The sequence below is a fragment of the Raphanus sativus genome, chromosome 1, assembly GCF_000801105.2.
Source record: "Raphanus sativus cultivar WK10039 chromosome 1, ASM80110v3, whole genome shotgun sequence".
NCBI lineage: Eukaryota > Viridiplantae > Streptophyta > Magnoliopsida > Brassicales > Brassicaceae > Raphanus > Raphanus sativus.
The window spans coordinates 12329275-12349212 of NC_079511.1; the positions used below are offsets into that span (position 1 = coordinate 12329275).

The 19938-nt window shown below is 35.6% G+C and overlaps 3 protein-coding genes and 1 long non-coding RNA gene across 8 annotated transcripts; 1 reads left to right on the forward strand and 3 right to left on the reverse strand.

The window, feature by feature from the left end:
- Nucleotides 1–449: 449 nt before the first annotated feature.
- LOC108858222 (uncharacterized) lies at nt 450–9911 on the reverse strand. Of its 4 annotated transcripts, none has more exons than XR_008946487.1 (4): nt 9265–9911; nt 1497–1952; nt 891–1070; nt 450–764 (listed from the first exon to the last, which is right to left on the reverse strand). It is a non-coding gene; the product is annotated as an uncharacterized LOC108858222 (long non-coding RNA). The 4 variants fall into 4 exon arrangements; XR_008946486.1 differs by having other exon boundaries at nt 1427–1952; XR_001950407.2 differs by having other exon boundaries at nt 452–764; nt 1540–1952.
- Nucleotides 9912–13861: 3950 nt separating this feature from the next.
- On the forward strand, nt 13862–16318 carry LOC108812456 (transcription factor VOZ1). 2 transcript variants are annotated; one of them, XM_018584720.2, is made up of 5 exons: nt 13862–14027; nt 14263–14527; nt 14605–14766; nt 14831–15326; nt 15405–16318. In XM_018584720.2, exons 2-5 carry the CDS (start codon nt 14297–14299, stop codon nt 15965–15967), a joined length of 1452 nt encoding a protein of 483 aa, XP_018440222.1. In that variant the 5' UTR covers nt 13862–14027; nt 14263–14296; the 3' UTR covers nt 15968–16318. The 2 variants fall into 2 exon arrangements, with proteins under 2 accessions (XP_018440222.1, XP_018440232.1); XM_018584730.2 differs by having other exon boundaries at nt 13863–14027; nt 14611–14766.
- Nucleotides 16319–16437: 119 nt separating this feature from the next.
- On the reverse strand, nt 16438–17595 carry LOC108855680 (ras-related protein RABA1i-like). Its single transcript, XM_018629558.2, has 2 exons — nt 17003–17595; nt 16438–16929 (listed from the first exon to the last, which is right to left on the reverse strand). Exons 1-2 carry the CDS (start codon nt 17221–17223, stop codon nt 16494–16496), a joined length of 657 nt encoding a protein of 218 aa, XP_018485060.1. The 5' UTR covers nt 17224–17595; the 3' UTR covers nt 16438–16493.
- A 102-nt stretch (nt 17596–17697) lies between these two features.
- Nucleotides 17698–19629, reverse strand: LOC108841770 (GDSL esterase/lipase At1g28580). The gene is made up of 5 exons (XM_018614535.2): nt 19270–19629; nt 18774–18989; nt 18527–18675; nt 18156–18432; nt 17698–18066 (listed from the first exon to the last, which is right to left on the reverse strand). The coding sequence occupies exons 1-5, from the start codon at nt 19586–19588 to the stop codon at nt 17780–17782; spliced, it is 1248 nt and encodes a 415-aa protein (XP_018470037.1). The 5' UTR covers nt 19589–19629; the 3' UTR covers nt 17698–17779.
- Between the last annotated feature and the right edge of the window lie 309 nt (nt 19630–19938).

The window sequence follows — 19938 nt, forward strand, 5'->3', positions numbered from 1 at the left end:
TTGACTATGGATTCGGGGTCGGATAAACAAATACTGTATCTATGTTCGATCTTATTTTGAATGTGTAGATGTTTTGAATATTGTAATTTAATTTGTTTAAATGTTTTTATTTTAGTTTGCATTAACAACAGTTCCATTTTTATTTGGTTTTCTTTTCCAGTTAATTGTAATTATCTTTCCATGCTTTGTTGTGTATAAATATACAAAAGAATAACGTACGCATCTCTTCTTTGTCTAACCTAAGCCGCATTACCATCATTCATGTGAAGTGAAATAGAAAAAAAAGAACAAAGGAGCTGAACATCTTCATGATGACGACGGAGTGCAATCAATGTAGCCTCTGGGAAGTAGAAAAACAGAGTTGTGTATGATCATTACATGCATCATTTGTTTAGATATTCTGTGATATTTTTGCTTAGAACTCAAAACTAGTTCTTATTATGGAAAACCAAAATCTTATTGTATAGAACAGAAGCAAAAATGTTGATATTGTTCTTTGTATCATACATATTCTTCTCCACAAAATTCTGAACAAAATCATTAATGTATTTGAATCCAAAGATTTATAACCTAACAGCATCAGTGCTAAAGATAGACATAAAATTACAGAAAAATTGCAAACATTTCAATGAAACAACTGCAGAATCGTGTGAGGTTTATTATTAAGAAAAATTAACAAAAGACTCTTTGCGTTCTTTGCTCTTTATCTCTGTTCTAAGCCATTATTATTCTTTGATAGTGTGCTCTCTCCACTTAATAAAGGTCTGCATACATATGACAAAGGTTACATAAGGATTGCACAAATTAAAGTTTAATAGTTGGAAAGAACTAATTAAGAAACATGAACAACAACAAATATGTTTTGAGGGTACTGAAAATGCAAAACGTACATCTACAACTGAACCTTGAGTTCCATGATGTTTTTGGTCTTGGGAGGGCACGCCAAGTAAACCTTGAGCAACCTCTCTACAACCTCCAGCTGTGCGTTACCTTCAGCAGAAGCCTCCTCCATCTTTGATGGATCAGTGAGATAAGAAACAGACCCTGTTTTTGGTACAAAGCCTGCGTAGCTGCAATCAAGGTATAAAAAAAACAGATTAAAGGGAATGGAGGAACATAGAAGAGGCTAAAGGCGCAAACTTTGACGTATGCCAAGATGATTTATAGACAGTGGAATTAGATTTGACCAAAACAAAAAAAAAAGACAGAGGAATTAGATTAAAGCAAAAAGAACCTAACTTTCCCCAGAAAATCAAACTATCATGGAGATTCATTTATCAGCATTCAACCTCTAATATTAGAACAAAAGCTCCATTGAAAACTATGCAAAAAAGCAACAGAAACCAAAACTTAAAACGAAATCGATTAAATTCTCTAAAAACAACCTCTCGCACAATCAAGAAGAAGGCTAAACTCCATAACATACCAAAGAGGCTAAAACTCCACTAAAACCTGTAGAATTTCAGCAATAACCAAAATAGGCAAGAACATCCTACATAAAAGAGGATCCAATCAAATTCATCAAATTCGTATTCGTACGCAGAATTGTAATTAGCTCCCTCAAGTCAGTCAACAAAGGGGAGGGGGGGGGAGCTTGGAAGTAATGCTTGACAGAGGTTGTCCTCTCTGATTTGATTTCGTAGCCGTTTCTCTTGCGTTCGCGAAGAGGGTACCAAGACGGCGGCGATGGCGAAGAACAAATCGCATACAATGAATGCGCGTGTAGTTTACGCAATTACACAGACATCAAAAGTAGGTTTACCGCGTGAGACACACAGACCAGTGTGGTTGCGACATGTGTCACTATTTGCCCCCTCACAAATATGTCGTGGATAGCCTGAGGAGGCAGATTTCTCAACTTTATTGTATTAGATGTGTAGGCTCTAAACAACATGGGTAAAGTCTTCTTCTTTGTCTTGATTTGATGATGGATATAGACAACACTTGTGTACCTGAAACATCACTCAAACTCCAGTAAAAATCAGACCACACACACTAGGATCAATCCTTGATAACTCATCAAGTTTGATCCCGATGTTTAAGACAAATGCAATTGACAAAATCTAAACAACTCATCTAGTTCAAATCAATGCATGCAACTAACTCACTAAATGTTCAAGTGTGATAACTCATCAATTACAAGACATTTGCTTTTTTTAATGAATTTTAATGACAAGAACAGAGACTAGACAACTCATCTAATCACTTTAAACAGCATGAATGCACTACAAGACCATGAAACTCTCCTAGACCTTTAGCAATACAACAAGACAATGACAATGGCTAAACAACTCACCTAGCACACAAACAACTTAGATAAATGATTCTAGGACAGAAGCTATAAACATAACCATGATAGCAACCTTAAATAATCCTAGACCATTACACAAACACCAGAAACAACTTAAAACAATTAAACAAGCTCATATTAAAGTTCAGGAGGTTAGCTTACAACTCAAGGAACCTGAGCTAGTTCCTTATACCTCCATGGACATAGTTCATCTGAACTTGGCAGGTTTGAGGTGTGGATGAAGATCTCAACACTTCTCTTTGGTGTGCCCCTCACGCTGACGGTGCTCACATTTGAGTTTTTCCCCCTCTGACTTCTTGTACTTGGCGGATGCTTTGTTTGCAAGTGAAAGAGACTCCTTTCCTCCAAACAAGCCGTGTGAGCCAAACTCCTTTTAAACTTGAGAGCACACTTCATCCATAGTGGGAAGCTTCTCTGACCTCAATATGTGCTTAATGAGGTCAGTATACATTGGGCTGAGGGTAAGAAGAAGTCCAAACACCTTGTCTTGCTCTCTTCTTTCATGGATGATGGTTGGATCTGTTGTAGAAGATCTCAATGACTCAAACTCACCCCACAGAGAGTTAAACTTGCCAAAATGAGCAGTAAACTCCATCTCCTCTTGAGACAGGTTGTTTATAGCCTCCTTGAGCTCATACACCCTTGTAGAGAGTCTCCCAAAGTTCCTTAACACTCTCACAGTGTGAGTAAGATTCCATAATAGGAATTGTAAGTGAGCTTTGGAGAAAAGACAAGACCAGTAGGTTTTCTTGCTGCCATTTGGTGCTGCTTTGTTTTGGAGCTGCTTGTAGACAGTGTTCCCACAATCCTTGTCCTCCAAGTACTGTCTTCATCAGCCTGGACCAGACAAGGTAGTTTGACCCCTTGAGCAACACTGAAATCGCCAAGCTTCTTGGTTTCTCCATCTTGAAGAGTTCTGGACCAGTAGATAATAGAGAGCTCCCACTGGACTTTGATGAGGCTTGCTGGACTGAGCTGAAGCCTCCTTGAGTTTCAGAGACTAAAATTCTCCTTTATCTTGAGTTCTGGTGAGTCTCTTCCCTCTTGGAAAAGCTTTGGACCAGAGGATACAAGGATGAATAGAAACAGAGTTTTAAAGAGTAATAAGAACTGTAAATGATTTGCGGAAGTTTTATAGGTTCTCAAGAGCTTGTTGCTCTGATACCATGTGAGATTAAAGAGAATATGGTGAGATATTAAAGGATAACAGAGTATATGGACGAGTTTAGTGATGGAGAGAGTAAAAGGTTTCTGTGAGAATCAAAGAGAGAGTATGAGATTGCAAGTAACCAGAGAGAATAGAGAGAGAGTAAGAGGGATGAAGTAAGAAGACTCCTCTTTCCTTAATTTTATTCTCTTTACATACAATGATATTTACAGAAGGTAAGGCTGGATATAGGATGCTCTAAAGGCTCCACAGATTTGAATTCCAACAGATATATTTTCGAATCTGTGTTCACATTTTAAAGTCAATACTCTCCAACAGCTATATTTTCGTCTCAATAACTCAGCCACCTCATGTCATAACTCAGCCACCTCATGTCATAACTCAGTCGTGTTGTAACTCAGGCAATAGTTCATAACTCAGTCGTTTCGTAACTCAGCCAATAGTTCCCTTTTTCATTCCAACACTGCGGACTAAGAATAGATCTTCCTTGTGTTATACGCTCATTTCAACATTGCTAGGAATAATTTTGACAACCATCCCTTCTTCAACTTACTGAAACCGTCTTTGACTTATCTGTGACCTTTATTCAAACTACTCTTTGTATAGCTGTTACTACTAAGAACACGCCATCAATTTTCCAGATAGACTTTATACACAAATCCTGAATCCAAACAATCTGCAAAGAACAAAACTTCAGGGCTCATTAGCTTTAAACTAGCTTCATACATATTGACCAATGATAGGCATGATGTTCCTCTTCTCTAGATTGTTCTGATATCTTATCTAGAATCCTTTGGTATATATATTTTTCTCATAAGTGAAACTGCTTTTTTCAATACCCTTCCTTGTAGTGAGATGTTTTCGTACCTGCAAGAACTTGCGCCACCACAAAACTCTTGTTCTGTCCTAAACATTATCAGAAACCTTTGAACATATCTTTGACATTGAAGAGTAGCCAGTTTACCGTCACAACTGTGTTTTTATTGAGTGTACTTCCCCATTATTCCCTGCCATGCATATAGATACAACCAGAACTTCCCTTGTTCTTTCATTTAAATGCAGCTTGCTTAGCAACTTTCATGGAACTTCTTTAAACTCCTAGACATTATCTTGAGATGAGCCTGCTTGTCATGCTGAATGCAAAACAAGTTTTGAACATTCCTGATATGACAATTGTGAAAATAATACCTGCAACACTTGAAAGGTCTTATCACAGTCTTATGACAATTGTGAAAATAGTACTGCAGTACACCACTGACACATATGTCCCTTTACTTGTCTTGCACACAAGTGACTTTCTGTATGTCTTTTTATAAATCTGATTGTAATGTACCTTGTCCTGTTAAACGTCCTTAGTCGTTTTTTGTACTGAGCACACTGAACACCCACAATCACCCTTTTTGTTTGTTTTGAAACAGGAAACCCCTAGCGATAGGGTGAAAAAAGAAGAAGGGTTTGGTTGGAAAGTTTGGCACTCCGAGGAAATAACTTGCCCTCTTGGGACCATTCCAATTAGGAGGTTTAACAAAACCTCCATTTCGCATACAAAATATGGTCATTTGGTTCCTAATGCAGCCGATATCGAGCTACAAACGGACATGAGGCAAGTTTAATTTAAATTTTTCTTTTTGCAGAAATATTTGCTTTGGACCAAATAGGAGGTATTATATAGCTTGAATATGTTATACTGAGCGGCATTTTTTCAATTTTAAATCCCAAATTTTCAATCTTTCTTATTAATTTAGGCAAAAAATATAATCTAGCTTAGGTCGTCTACATAGGGTTTGTACATCTTAATGTTCGGTTGTTATCATAAACAATCTTATATTTAATTACATATGTTTTAACTATGTATATATCTAACACCAGATGAATAAAAACTGTAGGATCTCTTTTCGGGGAATTGGTGGTTGGGCATGGGAAAAAATATCGTGCCCGTAGGATACTGGCCAGCCGAGATTTTAACCAGCCTAGCAGATTCACGCCACCACGGTAGAATGGGGCGGCGAATTGTTGTACTGCAATACTTCTGGAAGGAACACTCAGGTCCAGATGGGGTCGGGTAAATATCCGGATAAAGGTTTTAGAGAAGCCGCATATTTCTGCAATCTCCGGATCGCCAAGGAGAATGGTACTCTTCTACCGGTTGAAAATTGTACAATAGGAAGCACTCAGTTGGATTGCTATACGATTAGGAAGAGTCACAGTAAAGCAGGTGGAACGCATTTTTACTATGGGGGACCAGGTCCACTCTCTTCTGCGTCTGATCGGGGAGATTACTTGTCTATTGCATTTTTGTTTTTGTCATTTTACTTTCTTGTCTAGTTTAACGAGTGAATATGTGTAATAAAAGCCGATACAATATATGTATCAGATACAAAACCATGGCATTAGTTATCGATTCCAGTGATTTGTGAAAGATGTGTATTTGATATTTACTGCTATCTTACTTGTTTAATAAATGTATGGATCTCTCCACTGTGAGGAAAGACCTTAGTTCTCTTTATTTTTTTCGTTTTAGTGTAAAAAATCCAAATAAAGATATTATGCATCAAAACTATGTGAGTTTTTATTCTGTTGCATTTGTTACTACATCATAAAATATAAACTAGGTGTGTTGCTCGCATATGCAGGCACAATTTTCTTACGAATATTTATTAGTTTATATATTTTCTTAAAATATTTATGTGTATTACTGTATTCAATTTTTGAAAACACTAACATATTAAAAATATCTTTGATTTTGAAATCTTATACTTTAGTTATCACTTTTTATACACTTATTTTTACTTATATTTTGCTCATATTTTCCATTTCTTTTCCATTATTTATATTTTCCATTACATATATTTTGCTCACTTATACTATTTAAACATAAACAATAAAAAAATTACTTACAAAAAGTAATAGTTGGATCAATATATTTATTGTTAGATTGAAATAAAAATAATATATATTTTTATTAAAATAATATGATTAATATAAGTTCGTTTTGATTTTAATATATATTTTTAGATTTTGGATAATTAATATTATTATTAATTTGAATAATTTATCTAATCAAAAAAAATTGTTTTCTATTTTGTGTTTTATTTATGTTTTATTCATTAAGGATATAAATGATATTGACCACTCTAAAATTTTATTTTAAAATATATTTTTAAATTTTGGATAATTCTTATCATTATTAATTTTATTTAATTATGTAATCAGAAAAGTAAATTCTTTTGTAGTTACGTGTCACAATGAGAATGAAATTCAGAATTTTTAGAAAAATAGGCTGGTCCATCTTACTTTATATTATACGTTTTTATTAAATTAATTATCAAATTGATAAATAGTATACAAAAGAATATCTCACACTTTCCTTAAATAAAAGATACAAAATTACCTAATAAGATTAACATATATATGACGATTAATGATTATAAATATTAAATATTTGATAACAATTTTTGTATCTTACCTCTTTTTGTTTAATTTTATATTATTAAAAGATATTAAACAATCACATTAATCATATGATAAAAAATATATGTTTTCTTATATGTTATATTTTGATTTTTTAAACAACCATAAATTATAAGAAATTTTAAAATCCCACTTTGAAAATTTTGTGATCAATGGCTCATTTTGTTTTCTTATAAAAAAATACAGATAATCATAAAATTGCATTTATATTGATTTTTATTTAATAAATATTCAAACTAAATAATATATATATATATATATATTCAGCTAACGACTTAAAGTAAGAAAATATGCTGCATCAATTTAGTCGTCCAATTGAAACTCTTCAAAACTATGGGGAAGACTAATGTCAAAGTAATTCGATTTTGAAACAATATTAAGCTGCTGATTTTAAAACCATTAAAATAGTTCTCAATGATGTTAAAGTAAAGTATTAAAAAATTGTAAAACATGTTTTTGTAATAAAAATTCACTTGATGACCACATTACAATTTTTATAAGTATAAACAGGATGATACAAATTTTAAGCTCAAATCGATCAAGCTCACCATAAATTCAAAATAGATTTCGGTCCACCATAAATTCAAATCGATCAGGCTCATCATAAATTCAAATTCAATACTATATAGTTTTAATTTTTATTATATAAGTTCACCATGCGTAAAACGCATGTCTTATCCTAGTAACATATTATTATTTTATCACTTGCGGCTTGATAGTGTGCTACATAGTTGTATACCTTGTCCCTTTTTATTTGGTTATGTTATTACACACAGTCCCAGGATAATAGCATACATATTTAAAATTTGGTTAATGCTTATATATTCTATTTGTAAATACATATATGTTTATTGTATTTTTTATTTGTTTTTGTAGAATAAAACAATTGTTGGATCTATTAAAAACAGAATATATAGAACAATTTGAAGAGGATTTCGCTGAGGGGAATATTTTATTAATACCACAGATTTTCAAGTTTGGAAAAAACCAAAATTACAAAATTATATAATTTTATAAACTTAAAAAATATAAATAGTTTATAAAATATAGCATATATATATTTATATTAAATGAGTTCACATACGATATCGAACGGATTTCTTAACTAGTTTAAATTTTAATAGTAACATAAAAATTAAAACATCGTACAAATTTACACAAAATATACTTCTAAAATTTCATATAAAACAAAACGGAGGGATTCTGGAGTATTGAAAAAATGAAACTTGCGAAAGAAGAAAACGAAAGAGAAGGGTCGAGTACAATAATCAGGATAAGACCTATCTTTCTTGTAGTTCAGCCTCATCATCTCACGGCTCCTACAGCTTTCTATGGCGACTTATGCTGGTTTGTTAAAACTTTCAAATAAGATAATGAGTTGTAAACAACGAAGTCAGCCACTTAATTTTCAAAAATAAAAGGTCACCTTTGAGATTCTTTGAGTTATTTACCATGAGTTATTTAAATGGCTATCCGAATTGCAGCACGTTAGCCACACTGCACTGTCTGTTTCCCGGTCATCACTAGCCATATTTATGCCACGACTCGGCATGATCGATCTTATGATGTCCTTTCATATTTTATATCCCATCTCTCGCGGCAGGAACATTTTCTATCCCACATCTTGTGGTAGGCATATTTTCTATCATGTATCTTGCGGTAGGTACATTTTCTATTCCGCATCTCGCGGTAGAAACTTCTTATATTCCGCATATTGCGGTAACTGTTCACGGTATTTCCACTTAACTCTCCGCAGGTACCTCTTGTTAGGCTACTATCCCGCGGATTCTCATCACATCAGTCTCTAGGCGAACATCCGTTCTCGGTGTTCCAAACAGAACAACATACAAGTTCATTGACTCATTCTCATTTCTCGTTCACATTCACATTCTTATTCTCATTTCTCATTAACTTATTCTTATTATCAGCTCATCTCATTAACTCAATCACTAGATGCCACCCATTTTCTGTGTCTCATACACGTCACTTAGCAATATCATACATACTTATACCAATTGACATCTCATCTACATATATCTATCATTCACATTAGATACCAATTGAATAAGAATCATAACAATCAATCATACAAGCAATCACCATAATCATTCATTCACATCAACACAGAGCCGTCCATTAAATCATTTTTAAACAGTGTGAAGGTTCTTATGCATCATGATTTATTCATCTATCAACCTAGCATTCATCATGATCTATCATATATACTAACTCACAAACATGGTCTAATCAGACCTAACTCCAACATAAAGGAGAATAGAGATCATGAGAACATACTGGGTTCGGATCACCTCACCTTAGCCTAGATATGGATCTAGATCAGGAAACAAGAGAGAAGGGAAACAAGATCTGATCACCACCACCAATCAGCTACAATCACCACCACCACTACCACCATTCGCGGCCGCCAGTAAAGAGGGAGAGAGAGAGCGGCGAGGAGGGAGGGAGGGAGAGGGAGAGAGAGAGAGAGAGAGAGAGAGAGAGAGAGAGAGAGAGAGAGAGAGAGAGAGAGAGAGAGAGAGAGAGAGAGAGAGCTTCTATTTATTAGAAAATGGAAGAAATCCTAGGCAATTGAGCCGTAGAGAACCCGTTCCTTTAAATATTTTTTTTGGCCCATGTACTGGGAGGTTACAAGTAACACTACACGAAGGGTAGCCAGAAACCTGGTGATAATTCAAGTGAACCATCATCATGTTAATCAAATCGCCAAGAGGCCCAAGACTCAACCAAAGTTAACAACAACAATCCAGTCATGATTCTTTTCTTACAAGAGAGAGGAGTTTGAGATTCTTTCCATTCACATTTTTGTAGATCGACCATCAACAGATGGTCATCATTCATCTAAGAAGAATCTGCTTCATAACAAACTAATCTAGTAACTTCGGTGACAAATTAAAAAAAAGTTTGATGTTGAGGTTTTAGTAGTTCGTGCTAATACTTGTCTTTTCAACATTCCTTTGGTTTTTAAAGATGATTTTAAGGCAATATTGGATAATGAAGAATTCATTAGGAAAGCGACCTTGAGAGTGAGATACCAAATCATATCTTTGTCACTCTGTCTACAACTCTCTACATCATATTTAATCATATTTATCCATAATCTCTCCATGTACTCTGTATGTAACCAACCTTATAAGGTCAAAACTACAGCTGACACTTCGACTCGTTTGGGTTTTATAGTAAAGGTTATCAGTTTTTAATTGTTTTCCGAAAAATATAAAAATGTTCATTTTAGACGAAAAGAATCTATAATGTTATTTCAATTCAACAAAAAAGGAATATGAGCGTATCTTTTTGGTGGTAGAGAGAGAAATGGAATAATAGGAGGAAAATTATCATTAAATTTCCTTAAAAGCATCTTATTTTTTCTATAGTGACGATCGAAAAGGGAAAAACAAGATTCAAAAACGCATGTTACTTATGATGAGTTGTTAGGCAAATGTACATGGTGTGTAATTATGAACCCTTTAAGTCTGCCACTATGTGTTACTCTTTTTCTTTTGTGGCAACTCCTTTACTAAATGGTTTCGCCTATAACCATAAAATGCAAAAATGTCTATCGAGCAACGAGTTGGGATGTATTAGTGAAGACTATTCTTACATAATGAGTAGCTATCAACGAAACAAAACCAAATGCTTGGAACATCATGGAGAGCCTACACAAAAAAAAATAACGATAAAATGTAATTAACCTAAAACCAAAGAACATCTCCGAAACCTAAACACCAATTGATTCATAATTAACATGCGTTACTCGTGCACAAAAAAAAAACATGCGTTACTCTTTTGCTAAGCTAATGATAGTGAAACCGCTGTCTCATGAATGGATTTTTTAGCTAGATTGCGATAATTCTATAGACATCGTTCGCTGTACAGAAAGTTAAGTTTGCATTTGTAAAAAATATCCGGATCCCATGATTAAGCATGAGCTAGTGGAACCAACTCTTTTCCTTTTTTTTTGGAATATGAGGTCGTCGTTTTATGCATGTTTTATAGAGATCTTATTATGGTGAAAACAATTAAACAAAATAGAAGCTAATAAATAACAACAACCGTTCGCACTTCGCACTATAGTTGGTCACGGTGGTCTAAGTTAACGTGGTGGAGTGGTGGACCGATCCATTCCAGACCGAGGAGTTATGATGTAAGAAGCACCACATTTTTCATTTCTATAAGACAAAAGTATTAGAAACATGGCTATCAAGCAAGAAAGCGGGAGTCACTAGAAGAACAAAAATAGTTTGATTGCGACTAAAATATATAATCGTATTTAGAGTTTAGACGAAGATCATTGTGTACAGGAAAAGGAGAATAATAAGCACATACATAAAGAATGAAGAAGATAGAATATGACCATTGATTAAATCGAAAGTAAAAGGTGTGACGAAAATAAATGAGCATCACAGAATAGGAATATGGAAGAGAGAACATATATAGTGGAAACAAAGCTACTTATTCCTTCCTTGCCATTATCTCCATTCGTTCCACCTCTTTTCGCTTTTACATCTAATTTCGTTATAACTTACCCCGAAAATAAAGAGAATAAAAATTTTAAAATTAAGATTTGTCCAAAAAAAAATAATTTAAAATTAAGTATGACACTTGTCCCATTTGTGATTTTCCGATTCTTCACCAAGGTCCCTTTGATTTTTCTTATTTATTTTCTCAAGAGTCGTTGCAAATTTACCTTTTTGTCAACCGTTAGAATTACATAATAAATATTCTTGAAAAATACAACATTATATATATACATATAATTTTGTTTATTAATTTAAAGTTGCTACATTATTTAGATTCTAATAAAATTTAACCTCAGGAGTGCAAAACCACATCAGAATAGTAAGACAAGTAGACAACGTACAAAAGAAAAATACTTTACTTATGTGTAATACCACTAAATGCCAACACCGACCATAACCTTCTCTAAAGTTTAATAGGATAAAACAAGCCAACTACAAACAAGTAATTTTACATCTTTAACAAAAAAAAACTAGAAACAAGTAAACGTGCTCTTAAAACGCAAAAAACCGTCAAGGAGCATAGAAATAACAAGTTCAGACGAGGTAGTCCAAGTGGCAGGACAGGTCTGTGATGGCAACCACCATTCGGGTTCGATTTTTCCATGCAGAAACTACCCTGCTTTTTCTAAACACCAAAGCGGTACTAAGTTCAATCCAGCTTAGGTACAGCTCTTCCGGATGAAGCGGACTTCTGCTTGACCGGGTCCAGGAGAATGATCCGCGAAGCGAAGAACTCATGAATTATAAAAAAAAGCATAGAAATAACAAATAGACATCTTACTCATGAGCTCGGTAAAATATGTAATTCAAAACTATAACAATCCACTTGATGCTCTAACATGTTTGCTCTTTTTTAAATAACCATGAAAATCCTGAATTTTATGCATCTAATCTTTTACTTGTCCAAAATCAGTTTTCTTTTTGAAAATTATGAGTTTCCAACATTTTAGTTATTTAAGCTTTCAAAAGACACATTTTAGTTATTTATCATATTTATTAAATAAAGCAGGAAAAATGAACATAATTATCTAATCTTTTACTTGTTCATTCGAGTCATAGTCACCGTAAATTAAAATAGAAGAAAAAAATTTTTTTAGACGTTTTCGGTGGACTCTCTATTTAACTTCGATAAACGGTCACTAAGCATTAATCAGATCTTTTTCGAGGCATCCAGATACCAGAATCATATTTATTAAACAAAACACGATGAATGAACATAACCTATATAAATTTATAGCTCACCAAATTTTTACATGTATAGCATCATTTAGTTTAAATTACAACATATATGTCATAACCTATTTTAAGATAATTATAAATGTCTCTTTGTCAACTCCGTAGTTCTTTTTTCTAAATGTAAAAAAATAGTTTGTTTTCAAAAAAGTAAAACTATAAACTAAAAAAAGTAAAATAGAGAAAAATGAGAAATTTTAATGACACGTAACTGGAGTCCATTTAAACTACATACTTTTAAATTTTATATTTCTCAAAATTAGGACTAGACAAATAAACCGAACTTGAAAACCCGAACTGAACCCGATCTGATAAAAAAGAATCTGGACCAATTTGAATCCGACATAAATACCGAATGAATCTTGGTTTATGGTATTTTGGTATTTTGGGTTGCGTGTTATTCGAGTCGAACCGGAACCTAAATGGATATCCGAGAGAACCCAAACCATTCAAAACTTCTAAAAGATTGTATACCAAATATAATCTCAATTCCTAATATGTATCCAAAATACATTAAGATATATTGAACATCTAATATAATTATCTATTATATGAAGGTTGGTGATTCTATTACATGAATGTCGACGGTTGAAACTTGAAGTTTTTAAATTTTGGTTTTGTTTTCATTAAAAAATGTTTTTCATGAATAAAACTGGTTTTTGTTTTATGCTTTCATTTATTTGGTTTTATTTCTATCAATAAATATGTTTATTTTTTATTTGATTTTGAATGAATGCTTTTTTTCTTATTTTTGAATCGATTTTAATTATGTTTTTGTTACAATAGGTACAAATCATGTATTTTAAAACCGAAGAACCGACTTATGTTTTAGTTAAAAAATAGGTATAAATCAAGTACTTTTAAACTAAAGAACCAAACTTTGAAAATTTACTAATCCCGATCCGTATCCGATAGTACTCAGACCGGTCCTAAATTGAACTTTTATAAAATCCGAATGGAACTGATTTTTGATAAATCCGAAAAACCAAAACTTAATTAGACAAAATCAAAACCCAATTGAGATTCCGAATGCCTGTGTCTACCCAAAATGATGGTGAAAAGTCTAATAAACTTTATACCCCCCCATAAAACGATAAAAATACATTAAATGAGGAATAAAGAGTACTGTTCTCCAAGTGTACACAATATACGGTGGTCGTCTCTCTCTTTTGCTCATAAAAGGAAAAAAGGAAAAGTGGGGAAGATAGAAGAAGAAGAGAACCAAGCAACGTTTCTTCCCCGATTCCTTTGTCTGGGTTATCTCCTCCCGATTGCAAAATTGAGATCTTTCTCCAACAGTAGTAAGGTCATTTCCTGGGTTCCCTTATCTCCAAATAAAGCTCTCGCCTTTTGATTTAGTTCTTCTTGAGCTCTTGTTACTTTTAACTCTTTGCATGATTTGTTTTCTCTCGACGGTTCGGTATAAAGTGACGATCTTTGTGATTGATTCCTTGTTTGTTAGTGTAATAGAGTGATTATGTTTGGTAGATTCTTCTCTTGATGTGAAGTATATGATTGTTTTTTTTTTGTTTTTTTTGCAGAATCTGTGTGTAAGGAAGTGTGTTTGTGTTTCTTATGACGGGGAAGAGATCGAAGATAACTTGCAGATCTGCTTCTCACAAGCTGTTCAAGGATAAGGCCAAGAACCGTGTTGATGATTTGCAAGGGATGCTTTTGGATCTTCAGTTTGCGAGGAAAGAGAGCAGAGGCGTTGATGTCACTCTTCTCGAGGAGCAGGTGAACCAGATGCTCCGTGAATGGAAGTCTGAGCTCAACGAGCCTTCTCCAGCTTCTTCCTTGCAACAAGTAATGGAATCATCTTACTAGCGTTGTTATCTTGTTGATTATTCTCGTAACTTGCATGGTTTTGGTTTTTGCTTTAGGAACAGGGTGGTGGTGGTACTCTGGGGTCTTTCTCAACAGACATTTGTCGGCTGCTTCAGCTCTGTGATGAGGAAGATGATGCAACCAGCAAACTAGCTCCACCCAAGCCTGAGCCTGCTGATCAGAATCTCGAAGCTGGAAAAGCTACTGTCTTCCCAAGGGTGAGTTACTCATCTTTGCTACTGCTTTTACTTGTTTGTGGATTCACTGAGTTTTTTTTGACAGGGATACAATTTGGTCCAGGAGAAGCCAGAGCATGAGTTTCCATTAGCTGGCCAGTGCAAAGATCCTTCCTTAGCAGTTGGCAACAACTTCGATCTGGATTACAATCAGTACGATCTTCAACAAGAGTTTGAACCAAACTTCAACGGTGGCGGTGGTTTCAATGATTGTCCCACTTACGGTCCTTTACACATCTCTGCTTTCATCCCAACGATCTGCCCCCCACCATCTGCCTTCTTGGGTCCAAAATGTGCTCTTTGGGACTGCCCTAGGCCTGCTCAAGGATTCGACTGGTTCCAGGATTACTGCAGCAGCTTCCACGCCGCCCTTGCTTTCAACGAAGGCCCACCGGGGATGAATCCCGTTGTGCGTCCTGGTGGCATTGGGCTTAAAGACGGTCTGCTTTTTGCAGCTCTGAGTGCAAAAGCTGGAGGGAAAGATGTCGGTATCCCCGAGTGTGAAGGAGCTGCAACTGCTAAGTCCCCATGGAATGCTCCTGGTAAACTTTTGATTTTCATGAACTTTTGAATCTGATTTAGACTCGAACCTTGATTTTTTGTTTTGTGTGCGAGTGTAGAGCTCTTTGATCTCACGGTTCTAGAGAGCGAGACACTAAGGGAGTGGCTGTTCTTCGACAAGCCGAGGAGGGCGTTTGAGAGCGGGAACAGAAAGCAGAGATCCTTACCGGACTACAACGGACGCGGGTGGCACGAGTCGCGCAAGCAGATCATGAGCGAGTTCGGAGGGCTGAAGAGGTCTTACTACATGGATCCGCAGCCTCTGCACCATTTCGAGTGGCATCTCTACGAGTACGAGATCAACAAGTGCGACGCTTGCGCCTTGTACAGGCTCGAGCTCAAGCTCGTTGTCGATGGGAAGAAGAACTCGAAGGGGAAAGTGTCGACGGACTCGGTGGCTGATCTGCAGAAACAGATGGGGAGACTAACTGCTGAGTTCCCTCAAGAAAATGTCAACAACAAACGATGCATCAAAGGAAGGCCTAAAGTGAACACAAAGGTGGCAGCAGCCACCAACACTGGGAATGTTGAGAACACAGTAGTAGAGCAGGGGAATGAGTATGGAGTAGGTGAAGAGTTTAACTATCTTGTCGGAAATCTAACCGACTATTATCTTCCCTGAGAAGAAACAAACAAAACACTGTTGCTTACTATTTAAACCAGGCAGCAGAAGAAGAAGAAGCTTCTACATCTTGTAGGGCAAGTAATGGGTTTTTCTTTTCTTTTTTTTTTCTTTATATAACTATAATCATCTACTATGTGTATATAACAAGAAAGGGGGTGCAGAAGAGACTGTCATGGAGTTTGAGAGAGCTTGTTTCTTTCTAACCACAAGTAAAGTTGAGAAAGGAGACTGCTTTTTTATTTTAATTAAAGATTCAGTCTATGGATGGTGACATTCCGGTTTATATGTATTTTGATGCATTTTCAAATGCAGATGACAAGTTATGTAACCGTTTTGGTTATCGTTTTATTCTGTTCTTATACAAATCTGAATCTTCAAAACCTCTGTTGAATGATAACACCGTTCTTGAAAACTTTTGTTTTTTTTTTCTGATAATTACAAGAATTTATACAAATTTGCAGGATAATTGGTTAAAATGATTTTAAAAAATACAAGAAAGAGAGAGAGAGAGACAAGTGTATGTCTAAGCAGAGCAGCAACCAGGTTTTTTAACAGCAGAGATATCATCTTTGCCTCCGACATTAATAGTCTGTCCTTTAGGCAAAGCAGTGGTTGGATCATCACCAGCTTCAAGAGCCTTCTTGCTAACCACTCTGTATATCTGAGTCAGAACTTCGGTGAAAGCATTCTCAACGTTCAGAGCTTCGAGCGCAGATGTCTCCATGAAAAACGTGTTCTCTCTCTCCGCAAATGCCTTGGCGTCTTCCGTTGAGATAGCTCTGAGATGACGAAGATCAGCTTTGTTGCCAACGAGCATTATCACAATGTTTGCGTCCGTATGGTCCCTTAGCTCCTTTAGCCACCTCTCAACGTTCTCGAACGTCACGTGACGTGTCACGTCGTAGACTAGTAACGCACCTACGGCTCCTCGGTAGTAAGCGCTCGTGATGGCTCGGTACCTAATCATTTACCATTAAAATCTTGAATGTTTTAAGAACACGTTCTTGAATGTTTCTTTTTTATTTTATTTACCTTTCTTGGCCGGCCGTGTCCCAGATTTGAGCCTTGACGATCTTGTCATCGCATTTGATGCTGCGTGTTGCGAACTCCACACCGATGGTTGCACGTGAGTCGTGGCTGAAGTCGTTTCTGGTGAAACGTGATAACAGGTTCGATTTACCGACGCCGGAGTCTCCGGTTAAGACCACCTTGAAGAGGTAGTCGTAATCGTCTTCTGCTCTATATGCTCCCATCTTCTTTATGTCCAACTATTTAAACCTCTTTTTGTCTTTGATGAGTTTGTTCTTGAGAGACAAGTTTATATTCAAGAATGAAAATGTTATTTGGCTGTTCCAAAAACATGGGATGATTGATGATACTCAATGTGTCTTTTTTTTTCTTTTTTTTTTGGTTCTAAAAATATTTGTTTTGGTTTCTGTTGGTTTTAACGTTTTCTAAATTGGAGAGAACACCAATTTGAGTTTTGAATTTGGGAAGACAATGAGAGGTACTACCCACTCAGAACTCGCAAATGTCGCTCGGCCAAGACATTCAGTTTCTTGTTTTGGTTTGGTTAGAATCTCAAAACCGGTTTGTTTCTTCACTGATCAATTTGGTTCGGTCAATTTTTTCTTCTTGTACATTTTTGCTGATACTACTTTTTTAAAATAAACGTTACGGTTTGAAACATTTTGATCAGTGTGATCCGCAAGTGCAAACAGCTCACATTAGGGATACAATAATGCAACTCTTATTACTCAGCAATTTTATTCTCTCACAAAGGCTTTGTGAAAAAAACTTGTTCATCCATCACCTACTGCTAGAAGAATACTGTCTGCCTGATGATGTTCTACTTCTGTTCTTAATATCAAAGCCGGGGCATGACCAGTCGAAAGCAGGAAGCGTGTAGGGTCCTTCAAGTAATCCCATGGCGACCCATCCGTACGCAGACTCGGTCAAATGAAAACCGTCCCAATGCACAAACTTTGAAGGATCAATACAAGAATCCACTCCTTTAGTTCCACACTGACTAGCATTGTTGAAGTTGTATGGACCTCCTGTTCCACAGCATGCTGACAATGGTCGATTCATGAACCCTGATGATCACACACAATGATCGGTTTTATTAAAAAAACTTGGTTAGTTTATTAGTCAACCGGAGAAAAAATGGGTATGTAGAAATAACCGAATCTGGCCGGTTCTTGGAAAATATGTAGCAAGGCGTTGTAGTAATCAGCGTATAAGATTGTAACATGAGGGTAGAGTTTCTGGAGTCTGTTTAACTCTGCTTGAAGCTCTTTGTTGTGATGTTCTACAAACTCGTTTAGCCAGTTCAAGCATCCTGTCAAAGGATTGTATTCTTCTTTGTTTGATGTTTGATACTGCGTTAAAAACGATGGCCAGCATCCGATTGGGAGGTCCGTAGGCACCATAATCGTTCTGCCTCCCATGTGAACCAACTCCTACATCGTTTATATGCTTTTAAGATCCAACCTCACAACTCAAATTATGTAGATCAAGAACTGGATTAAGGGGCTTCTAAGAGAGATTGTTTACCGTAATCACAGAAGAAATAGTACTGATCACTAGTGGAACCAGCTCTTTGATCTCCTCGATGTTTTTTTCAACCAAGAGTCCGTAGTTATAGTCATTCCCTCCGATCTCTCCGACGATAATCAAAGCATCTCCAATCATCTCTCTACAGTCTATAAGAAGCCATAACAAGTGAGCTTGTTTTATTGAACTCTTCTTCTTGTTATAATCCACAATCAAAGAAAAAAAAGAGAGTTGATCTTCATTAAACCTGAAGGTGAACCACATAGATTTGGTAAACTCTGCTTGAATCTTCTAAGCTGAACTCCTAAACTAACATTGGTGTAAGCATAATGGATTCCTCTGCTCTCAAGAAAGCTCTGTTCCAATGCGGTTGCACCCGCTACAGCGAAATTGACTCCTTTGTCGAAGCTACCATTTGGAGATCCAAAGTAAGGAGGCACATAAGGAAGCCTCAAAAACTCAGCTGTAAACAGATCCCAAGAAGACCAAAAAAAAATGAGAATCACTTCTAGGTTTCTTTTTTCATTAATTTGCAGTTCAAGACAAGACAAAAAGAAAAAAAAAAACAGAGAAAGAGCACATGACTAGACCATTTTAGAAAATAATCTTACAAAAACATAATTGTGACGTCAGCATTAGGACAGAACAGAGAAAAAGCTCCAAGTTGTCTGAGAACTACTATGACCTGTTTCATGTGCAATTTACAAGTAGACTATCAGAGACATTTCAAAGGGTGAATATACCTATGAAGTCGACGATGAGACGGCCATTGGAGAAACGACCGGTGGGGGTGTGGAAGAAGGTTTCTCCGTACGGCGGAAACGCAGACTGAGGAAGTTTATTCGGGTTGGAGAGACGGAGCAAGTTTCCGGTGTCGGTGATGGAATCGCCGAAGCTTATGATAGACTTGAAATTACGACACTGTTTTTCTGAGGTTGCTACCACGACTGTGGTTAGCAAAGTAATTAGTAAGAAGGTTTTGAGTTTCTTGGAGAGATGGGAGACTAAAGATGCCATGGAAGAAGAGTAGAAAAGAAAAGCACTGTCTTCAGTACTGGCCATTTCTGGGGGATTTTTATTTTGAGGACAAAAAACTCCTGTCTTCGTGTCTCTGTCTCACTCAATTTAGACTTAACTCTAATAAATATTTCTAAATGTATTTTTTTTTCCGTTTCAGAAAAGCACCACCATTCATCCCAACAACTCCTTTCAAAAATCTTTTCAAAAAAAAAAAACTCCTTTCAAAAACAGATTTCTATTTTTTTGTCAACTTTTTTTTAACAAAATCTCCACCAAACCTAGTTAAAATGAGTAATTGTATTAAACTGTTACACAAATGATGATATTTGAAAGAATGAAAAATGATATAAAAGAAAACAAATATAGTAAGATTACAAATGTGATTGTAAACA

Excerpts from the sequence above, each read along its gene's own strand:
- LOC108812456 (XM_018584720.2), top strand. The coding sequence starts at position 14,297 with ATGACGGGGAAGAGATCGAAGATAACTTGCAGATCTGCTTCTCACAAG. Across the intron at positions 14,767-14,830 it reads AAGCTACTGTCTTCCCAAGG|GGATACAATTTGGTCCAGGA; the intron begins GTGAGTTACTCA and ends TTTTTTTGACAG. Across the intron at positions 15,327-15,404 it reads GTCCCCATGGAATGCTCCTG|AGCTCTTTGATCTCACGGTT; the intron begins GTAAACTTTTGA and ends GTGCGAGTGTAG.
- LOC108855680 (XM_018629558.2), bottom strand. The coding sequence starts at position 17,223 with ATGGGAGCATATAGAGCAGAAGACGATTACGACTACCTCTTCAAGGTG. Across the intron at positions 16,930-17,002 it reads GACACGGCCGGCCAAGAAAG|GTACCGAGCCATCACGAGCG; the intron begins GTAAATAAAATA and ends GTAAATGATTAG.
- LOC108841770 (XM_018614535.2), bottom strand. The coding sequence starts at position 19,588 with ATGGCCAGTACTGAAGACAGTGCTTTTCTTTTCTACTCTTCTTCCATG. Across the intron at positions 18,676-18,773 it reads TCTATGTGGTTCACCTTCAG|ACTGTAGAGAGATGATTGGA; the intron begins GTTTAATGAAGA and ends GGCTTCTTATAG. Across the intron at positions 18,433-18,526 it reads CTATTTCTTCTGTGATTACG|GAGTTGGTTCACATGGGAGG; the intron begins GTAAACAATCTC and ends TAAACGATGTAG.